We start from the raw sequence: 10,615 nt of genomic DNA on the forward strand, positions 1-10,615 counted from the left end.
TCCAGACTTTCGCAGGGAACAATAGACCAGTTTCTAAATCTTTTGCCTTGATTTTTACCCTGCCCACGTATATAAAACAGAATACCCAATAATATTAGGGTATGGGCATGCTGTCACTTCTGCTCGGTATGACAGAGGCTGGGTAACTCCTGCATATTGTATAGAACAAAGAAATGCGTATTTTTGATAGCTGCAACTTTTGAGTATAGACAAATAAGCAACCATAAGGAAAGCTAGAATCTGAGCCTGTAGCACATCACCTACTTTAGGGTAACTTCCGATTCAAGGTAAGTTACTACTCAATGAAAGTGTAGTACTTTGCTACCTCTCATTTGCCTTATTTCATGGTGGATTGCTTGTTTGCCCATACCCTTAGCCTTCAGCTTTTGCAAGTGTTATCCAAAAGTATTTCTCTGTAGTTTGGCACCTATGAGAGAACCAGCTTTTATCATACTGATTAATGAATTGGGAGTGGTGTGCCAAAAAGGTGTTCAGTGCTGCAGTGTATTTACAACTCCAACCTGAGAATGGATAGTAACAAAATGCTTTCTGATAGAGTGAGTTACTAATTCTGAGATGCAGTTAGCCGCAAGATGCATATGTGGGTCTAACACTGAAGCCTGCATAAAACAACCTTACACCACATCTGTTGAAATGAACTAGAGCCAAATTCCAGAATGTGAAGCACTGATAAATAAGTTTACTGTACACATTTGACCATCTCATTTTTCCTCTGCTGATTAATTCATTTCCCCCAGTACTTATTTTAACCTTCCAAATACCTGAGCATCTTCACATATTTTCCACTTTTTTAATCAGTCTGCTAAAGAATTGTATTCTCCTCCTTCCAAATGTGGAACTTTCCCAGCTATCCTTGCCCAAGCCACAGAGCAGAAAAGATTTGGTTCAAGGGCTGTGACAGCTTTTCTATGTGTACAAATGTCACAAATTTAAAATCCATTATTGTGGGATCTTACAGGACTAGAAATGAGGTCTGGATTTTCCAGTTCACTGAGGCTTCTCCATGCTGTATAAGCAGTGCAAAACAGCTATAAAGCAGTTGGCATGACCTAGTGAAAAATTCCCTCGTGCAAAAGAACTCTGAGCCAGCAGCGAGCTGGCAAAGACAACTCCAATACATCCTGTACCAGCCACTGTCTCTCTCCCCTGCCAGGCAGGGTAGGGGAAGGACAGATGGGCCTTACAGCAAGGAAGAACAACCAGCTCCCTGTTGCCATTTTTCTACAGCCTGGGAACTTCAAACAGTTGCAAGGGGAAGTTTTGATTCTCCCAAAAGATTAACATTTACTTCTAGGAACTTTGAATCTATAAAAGCTCTTTAGGGTCATTTCCAATGTTTTTATGGCTTCCTTAGAGCCTTGTACAGTTGACCTCAGCATAACAAAAGTTCCTAGCTATATATACCTTTGTGTGACATATATATATATGGAACAAATATATATACTGTGTGTGTGTGTGTGTGTATACACACACACATATACTCACACATACATATGTGTGTGTATGTATATGTGTGTGTATATATATCTCTATATATATGGATGTATATAGATATAGATAGGTCTATATATATATATATATATATATATATATATATAACTATATCTATACACACATTCATACATACATATAAACACACACACACACATATATAGATATAGATATATAGAGAGATATATATGGAACAAATATATATACCGCATGTGTGTGTATACATACATATGTGTGTGTGGGCGTGTGTGTGTGTGTATAGATATAGATAGGTCTATATATATATATATATCTATATCTGTACACACATTCATACATACATATGCATACACACACACACACACAGTATATATATTTGTTCCATATATATATATATATATATATATATATATATATATATATATATATCTCACACAAAGGTATATATAGCTAGGAACTTTTGTTACACTGAGGTCAAGTGTACAAGGCCCCAAGGGAGCCATAAAAACATTGAAAATGACCCTAAAGAACTTTTATAGACTCAAAATTACTAGAAGTGAATGTTAATCCTTTGGGAGAAACAGAACTTTCCCCTTGCAACCATTTGAAGTTCCCTGGTTGTAGAAAAATGGCAACGGGGAGTTGGTTGTTCTATAGATAGATAGATCTATTTATCTATATATAGATACAGATATCTATATATCTATACATTTATCTCTCTCTCTCTCTCTCTCTCTCTCTGTATATGGATATAAGTATGTTTGGAACAAAATACAAATGCCACCCTCTAAAATTTTTTTGGTTGAATTTTCTCCAAAAAATTCCTAAATCAGTACCTACAGCACAGACAGGTACAGGACATTATACCTTATGGGAAGATCTGACAGAAGACTTTCTTAGGACTTTTTGTCACTTGTGAATGCTGTTCTGATCCCAGTCTCAAGCTGAGGAACCCATATCTCTCATGTAAATAGAACATAAGCTGGAGATCCACAGAAATGTTATTTTACTTGATACATCATTTTGTTTTAAAACTGCCATTTGGTCCCCACAGAAAGTTTGGGAGAAGCTTTATTTAATTCTTTGCCACTCGAATTAAGATGCACATTTAAAAAGGAAGATGTAAATGGTTTCTGATTTTTTGCTACCATCACAGTATGGAAAGAGAAAGGTAGAAGACTTAATAGATACCACTAAATAAAGAATTTATCAAAATCTTTAGAGGTTTTGCAACTTTTATGCTAAGGAATTATATGAAGCAAGTAAATATTAAAGAGAATCTACCAACAAGGGGAGAAACTTAAAGAAAAAAAGTGGGTTTTCAAAGGGTCTTTTTTAAATTCCTTTCACTTTTTTTTCCAGATGGCCTGAACCAGTTTGGGTTGACCACTAATATTCGCTTTAAAGGATGTATTCGATCTCTGAAGCTTACTAAGGGCACTGCTAAATCTCAGGAAATTAACTTCAGCAAAGCCTTGGAGCTCAAGGGTGTCCAGCCTATGTCATGCCCTGCCAACTAGCATAAGATCATTCAGGTGATATGGGTTGGAGTGCATAAGTGCCTTAAATTACTTTATATACATTACTTTCATAAATAAACCATCTTTGTGCAAGCATTTTGAGTTGTGTCTGTGATATATATATATCCAAATGGCAGTATTTCAAGCTACCTTCTGATACGTAGGGTTTTCTTTCTTTAAGTGAATGAAGTGATTTTTCATATCTAGTCTTCTTTGTTTTGAAATCAAATTGTGCGACTTAGGCGTTCAGTGAGCCAGCCTGTACAATACAGAGATGTGTAGAGGTATGCGGGGGGGGGGGGGGGGGGGTATGTGTGTGTGTGTGCATATTTGTGCATGTATACTTCATAAAAAAATATGTTCACTTATTTCTAAGAGATTTTTTTGTTCTGGCTGCTTCCATTAAAACACACGTATTCAATATAATACTTTTCATAAAGATTCTGGTAGTGTTGCATGTACTTTCTCTGGTTTGATGTCCCATTACCATGCTGTGCATGGTTTAAAATCAGTTTCCATGACTGGAATCAAGCAACATTGTGTACTTACTTAGATTGTATCCTGTTGTTAAAAAGAATATCTTGGATCGAAATCCTCTAATACATTGTTTGAACAGCATTGGAATTGAATGTGCTTTTTTCTTAATGTTTAGAGCTACATTTCCTAATGGGAGCAAGTGCAGCAGGGGTTAGCACACCAACTTTCCATACCTGGAGACTCAAGCTTAAATAGGTCTCTGATCTGAATGAGCTTGGTGATTATCTGTAGTATATATCTTATAAGCAAAATCCTCAGGCTGTTTTCATAACTGAGGCTTGGAATTGAAAAGATAAGAATACTGCAAAGAAGCAGAACTGATATAACTACAGAGGAAGTTGGGACAGCACATGTCTGTAATCTCTATCAATAACTTTTTATTGAACACTTGATCTAAAACAAGCTTCTAAAGTGCAGCCCCTTCTTTGGTAATGTCTCTGATGTTAACTGTCTTTATCAGAAGTCTGAAGGTGTTCAGAGGGAGAAGGATACAAAGAATCTTTTTTACATCCTTAAAACTGTAAGAAGGCATGTACTGGGATTAACATGAAGGGGAAGGCTTCTGGGCCAGTGGGAAAAGTTCTTTCTGTAGTTTTCCCTACTGAACCTGGGTGGAGCAGTATAAAATAAAGAAGATTAGTAGGAGCGAGGATTGTCTTTATCAGTGCTAGAGACATTTTTTGCGATGTTAGTAAGTCTTGCACCAGCTCCTAATTGACCTCAAAGGCACCTTCAATTAAGCACTGTACTGCTTAAATTTTAGGCATCCTGCCACAGGAGGGTTATCCTGCTTGAACGAGTTACGTACCTGCATCTCCCATGAATGGAGAGTCCTATGTTCTTTCCAGGGGCAATCTGGATCACCTAGTTGAGTGGTTCTCAGCCTTTTTAGATTCAAAACCCTTGTTAGACCCAAGCCACTCCTCAGAAAATGCCAGCTCTTGCTTTCCCCTGTGTGGTTTTTTGTTTCTGTTTTTTGTTTTACTACAGTGCAATTGCACTGTTTCACAAAGCTCAGAAAGACCACAACGCTCAGAAAGTTTTGACACTATGGACTCCTATTTGAAGTCACTGGGTTTGTCTTGTGAATCATGTGCACTAAACAGCACCAATATTGTATGGCACTCTGAGGCACAGACGTCAACTTTGGTTTTTACTGCTGGGTGCCTTTTTTTTGCATTCCTGTGCCAAGCCCTGCACATGCCCAGAAGAGGCAGCGCATTACTTCAACCCAACTTACCTGACATGGCTCATAGGTGCTGAACACCCACTATTTTTTTTTGGTGGGTGCTTGAGCCCTGGAGCACCCATGGAGTTGGTGCCTATGCCTTGAGGCACCTTTAAAGGATCTCAGGACACTCAGTGATCTACTCCCTCAGGAGGAAGGTGCCTAATAACAGCCAACAGAAGCACTATGCTTAGGGATGTGTCTGAGCTCCTGCTCCTCCTCACAGTTCAATCGTTAGATGCAGTGGCCAGATCTACATGTGTGCTTTACTATAGAGTAAACTAATTAGCTGTGTTAAACTCAGTCACCACATTTACCCGGGTAACGGTATTAGACTGCAGTAATTAACTCCACCGTAAGATAATACTGCCAGGGACTAACTATCTTACAGCAAGGTAATTAACTGTGATTAAATGCATGTATAGACATTGATTGTGGGTACAAGTTGTGTCCAGGCAGCCCAGCCAGCAGGAGGCCAGACTCCTGCTTGCCATCTAGCCACACAGTTTTGCACTTTCAGGAGTCTTGTGCCCCAGCCAGCCCTTCTGCCACCCAATGCCACCGCCTGGAGCCCGGTCCTGAGTGCCTGTGGCATAAACTGCTCCACCCCAAATCAAACTGCTGCTCTCTCAGGCACATATGTAGACACTGTGCCCAGTAGTTTACTCTGGCTCAGACTGCTCCAGGGCTTATTGCTTTGAATTAATTGCATGTGTAGATTCAACCAGCGTTACAAGAAGGTGTTTCCATCATGTTATTGCTCACAGGGAACAGTCTGAAGAGGTTTAACTAGAGTATATTTATTATTTAACTATGACTTTCGTCTTCATCAAGTATCTAATGAACTGACATTTCAAAATATTTGTTTCTTGTATTCTATTTTGTATGTCTTTTCTTCCCCTACCATCGCTGTTTTATTTCAGTGCTATCTGAGAACCTGAAAGGAACAGACTATAGCACTTCCCATCTGAGGACTTCAAAGTGCATAAAATCCTGAAAAGTTAAGCCCTTGCTCTATTCCCCTGAGGAAAGTATTGTTTTTGTTGTTGCTGTTAATTTTACAGATGGGAAAACTGAATTAGACAACAAGGTTGAGCAACTTTGCTTATGACAAGTCAAAGGCAGTGCCAAAACTACAACACAAGAATGATAATTTTCAGTGCTTTGTCCCAACCTCTGTGTTATATTTTACATGATGGGCTGTGTTTTTCCCTAAACGGTTTGGTTGCATATCAGTGTGTGGAGTTCATGAGAACAAGTAGGAAAATCCAGATCAGCTGAGGTTTCTAATGCGTTGGGCTTATGTGATATTTTCCAGTTACAGATAAGAAACATGCCATTGGTCTGTTGTATACTGGCTCAGAGGTGGCAATGATGGTGTTTTCCATAAAACTGTCTTCAACTATAAATGGGCAATGAAATATGCATAAGGGAAATTGGAAAGAGAGAGTGTGAGAGAGGTCTTTATGTGCTTCCTTGAATTATTTTCCTTTTACAAACAACAGCAGGAATACAGAGGGCTAACAAAACAATGAAACACTGGACACAACTACATTTCTTATACTTTTTGCGTGGAAAAAATCAACCATCTGCTGATCTCTGCTTAATTAAATAAGTTCACTTGCCTGAGAGATCAGCTTCCTCAGCAGACTGCCAAGCTGCAAGGGAGCCAAAACTTGTCTATTTTGCCTTTATAGATTCCTGGGCGGTTGCATTATGTAGGTTAATAAAGCTCTGTCCCTTGGCAAATCAGCAGAATATGAATGATCCGTATTACTGCCTCGTGACATATGGCAGATTTGCAGATTGGTAAAGGATGTAGCAAAAGAAAAAAGAAGTCTGATAGGATCAGGATCTGAGTACTGGGGCCAAATTCAGACTGCTAAATACAGATTATGTCATTACTGAGTCTGACATGCTAGTGTTCACTTATGGACTCCAACTTTTTAACATGAAATGTCATTTTTGCCATTGCCCATAGCAGAATCTCCACTGAGGATAAGTACAGATAGTCACAAAGCCTGAGATTTAATTAATTCAATCTTTGCAGGTTAGTCTAAACTGCATAGATTGAGCCAACAAGCAAGTGAACAGACATTCACTTTTGATTCCAGAAATTTAGTGACAAGCTTGCAGTGCCTCAGGCCAGAAACCAGAGGATGCTAGAGCACACCTCCCAGCTCAGCTGGAGCAGACAGCTTGGGCCAAGGCTAGCCTACCCCACCCCCCTTGTGAGGGGGAGTTTGCAGGGGAGGTACAAGGCATCCTGGGATGCTGGGGAACTGTGAGTTAACTTGAATCTGGATGGGATCTGGGACTGAATTTCAATAAATCAATTTAACCAAAATAAGTTAATCTGATATTACATCCATCCAGGTTTATCTTAAACCACTTTTGGCCATTTTAAAAGCAGTTTATGTGCCCTGAACTTCTGTTGTGTTACAGATTTGAACTGGTTTCCAATCACTTATACTGGTGAAACAGCTGCAAAGCTTGCCTGGCTACAAGCCAAGTGGGTGAGCTGTGCTTAAGAGATCTTCAAGAAAAGGGCAGCAAAACATTGCAGAAAGCTCATAAGCTTTACCAGACAAGAGAGTACTTGGTGCACAGTGCATGCTTCTTATTGGAGTATTTAAATTGTGACCAGAGCCCACATTGCAAACCAGGGGCTCTGTTTAGCTGCTACTAAGCCATAAAAGCTGAGGGAGGGAAAAGAAGAAGAGAAACTGAGATTAGTGGACTCCAGCTGTGAAGAGAGGAGGCGCAGACCCAGCCCCCAGCCAGGGGAGACCGAGCTGAAACTTGCCCAGGGAGCAGGCATCAGGTTGCAGGAGAGCCTGTGTCATCCCATGAGAAGCTGATCCCCACTGGGTTCAGAGCTGTGCAACTAAGGACACGGGTGCCAGGGAAAGAGTGGGGAGTGGTTGGTAAGCAAAGCTGGTAGGCTTGCTGGATCTGGAGGATGAATCAGAGCCCTTAAAGGGTTAAAACCAGGCTATGAGTTGTATCTGACTGAGATGTTGGGGTGAAATCTGAGCTGGGAAGGCTCAAGCTGCAGAGTCAGAGACCTGCAGAGGGAAACCCCTGTCTGCAGGTGCTGGGAGGGGGAACAGCCCTGAGAGGGAGTGGGCTGAAAGAAAACAAACCAGCATGGGTGGGTGATGGGACACCTAATCACTGTTTGCAGGAAGTATATTTCCAGAAGGAAACAAAAGGGAACCTACTGCCTGCAGGAGCTGTTCAGAGCAGAGGCCATGGAACGGGATGGGCCACCCTGGCTGTGGCCCAACCAACGTTTAGCACAGTGATTCAAACATGGCTCCACTCCCTGCCTGCCTGCCTCCCTCCCTCATACACGCAGCAGCAGCCATGCTCTGCCGCCCACAGCCCCACTGGGAGGGAAGAATGACAGCCTCCTGCAGCCAATACATCGGGCCCTGCTCCAGTGCACTGGTGCATTGGCTGCAGGGGGTTGGCACTCGTCTCTCCCAGCGGGGCTGCAGGCAGGGGAGCGTGGCTGTCGCTGCGTGTGTGAGGGAGGGAGGGAGGGAAGGAGGCAGGCAGGGAGCGGGGCTGTATTTGAATTGCCATGCTAAACGTTGGTCAGGACATGGCCCGGGTGGCCCACCCCATTCTGTGGCCTCTGGTTCAGAGCCTGTTTCGCTTTTTTGCCAGGAAGGATTAAAGGAGTCCATTTTCCCTGGAGCAGCAGAAGCCTTGCCTCCGTCATCTAGCAGTGGATTATAGTTATAGCTGTCTTGCCATTTATTGTTATGGGAAATGGATTGTGACCAGAAGGAAATCAATTGGATCATGGGGGGGAAAATTGTTTTAAAGAGTTATAACAAGGTACATTTAATTATTCAGGTTGTTTAACACAAGTGGGACCACCCAGTGTGCTGGAATTATCCACCTAATGTTGTAGTTGTAAATTTTATCTAAATTGTTAGTTTCATTATTAACTATTCTTATTATATTTTTGTTTATTTTTTTCTGTATATAAATTGGTTGTGCATAATAAAGAATAACGTGTTCATTGGGTTCAGAGCGAATTCCTGGGCAGTGAGGGTAAGGGATACACCTGTCCATGGGACACCTCAGTCAGTACTCTGCCTGAGGGGCTCCCAGGGCTACTGGCACCCTGAGGACCCAAAATCCGACGCATCACCCAGCCTTAGCATGCCAGCATGGGTTACACTGGTTTATGTGTAATTTCTGTCCCTAAGCCAAATTATATCCTGCAGAATAAAGCATTTCACATAAAGGTGCAAATACTTAAAATTGCACTTCAGACTAGAATACAGAGATGGGGTAGCTTTTGAAAGTTGCACAGTATATTTTTAATTTGATCATGATTCTACATCCGTTATGAAACGAAGACTCTCACAACTGAAGGAATGGGCCCTTGCTGAGCTTCATTTTAAAAGTCCATTTTCAGTGGAAAAAGCAGCCTTTTCTCATTTCGTATCTATATTGATTTTTAACAAAACTAAAAAAAACAAACATTTTTCATAAAGAAATACATTCATTTATTCAAATGCCTGAGAGCCAAATTGTACCATCAGTTCCCTACAGGTGGGCCTCAAAAGGGTTTCTGCTAGTGTGTGTGTGTGTGTGTGTGTGTTACATATTATGCTTTGTATGCTTTTCATGGTCTTTTATGATCTAGAAGGAAAGTGTAAATTCTATGCATGTTTAAAAACATACTTTTTATCTGCCTATTTTTTAGTTCAGAAATATCAGGAATGTCAAATTTGTCTTTGCCTATTTTGGCTGGGTTTTCAATAGTGCCCTCTCCACCCCCAACCTCTTTTTTTATGTATTTGGCAAAAGACGGCAGCTTTTCTAGACTACAGCCTGCTTCCTCAGAATCTATTAATGGACTTGCAGAAAGCATGGCTAAAAAAGAGAAAGGAACAAGAGATAAAAACACATGTTGGATTTCTGGATTTCTCCTGGAATGAAGCCATTTATCCTAGGATCCTACAGACATACAAGTCCATCATCCCATATTCATAGATTCATAGATGTTAGGGTTGGAAGGGACCTCAGTAGGTCATTGAGTCCAACCCCCTGCCCTGGGCAAGAAAGAGCGCTGGGGTCAGACTACCCCAGCTAGGTGCTTGTCCAGTCTCCTCTTGAAGACCCCCAGAGTAGACCACCGCCCTTGGGAGCTCATTCCAGATTCTGGCAACCCTTACTGTGAAGAAGTTCTTTGCAATGTCCAACCTAAATCTGGTCTCTGTTAATTTGTGGCCATTGTTTCTAGTTACTCTAGGGGTACCCTAGTAAACAGAGCATCTCCTATTCCCTGCAGCCATCCTCTGATGAATTTATAGGCAGCCACAAGATCACCTCTCAGCCTTCTCTTGCGAAGGCTGAAGAGATCTAGGTCCCTCAGTCTCTCCTCGTAGGGCCTTGCCTGCAGGCCTCTGACCATACAAGTGGCCCTCCTCTGAACCCTCTCAAGATTCTCCTCATCCCTCTTGAAGTGTGGTGCCCAAAACTGGATGCAGTACTCCAACTGCAGCCTGACTAGTGCTGTATAGAGGGGAAGCATCACCTCCCCGGACCTATTCATCATGCATCTGCTAATGCGTGATACAGTGAAGTTAGCCTTGTTAATCACTTGGTCACACTGACAACTCATGTTCATCTTGGAGTCAACTATGATTCCAAGATTCCTTGGTGCTGCTGTGCTACTAAGAAGGTCATCCCCCAGCCTGTAAGTGTAAGTGTGTTGGTGGGTTTTTTTGCCCAGGTGCAGAACTTTGCACTTGTCTTTGTTGAACTGCATCCTATTTTGTTCTGCCCATCTTTCTAACCTGTCCAGATCCTC

General features: G+C 41.5%; 1 protein-coding gene across 1 annotated transcript in view; it reads left to right on the forward strand.

The window, feature by feature from the left end:
* LAMA2 (laminin subunit alpha 2) overlaps positions 1–3,107 on the forward strand; it is a 630,290-nt gene extending 627,183 nt beyond the window's left edge. The window contains exon 63 of the mRNA XM_019479551.2: positions 2,854–3,107. Within this exon, the coding sequence (XP_019335096.2) occupies positions 2,854–3,011 (158 nt within the window). The 3' untranslated portion in view covers positions 3,012–3,107. The remainder of the gene's footprint in view (positions 1–2,853) is intronic.
* The last annotated feature ends 7,508 nt before the right edge of the window (positions 3,108–10,615 follow it).

Source organism: Alligator mississippiensis, chromosome 1 (assembly GCF_030867095.1).
Source record: "Alligator mississippiensis isolate rAllMis1 chromosome 1, rAllMis1, whole genome shotgun sequence".
Taxonomy (NCBI): domain Eukaryota; kingdom Metazoa; phylum Chordata; order Crocodylia; family Alligatoridae; genus Alligator; species Alligator mississippiensis.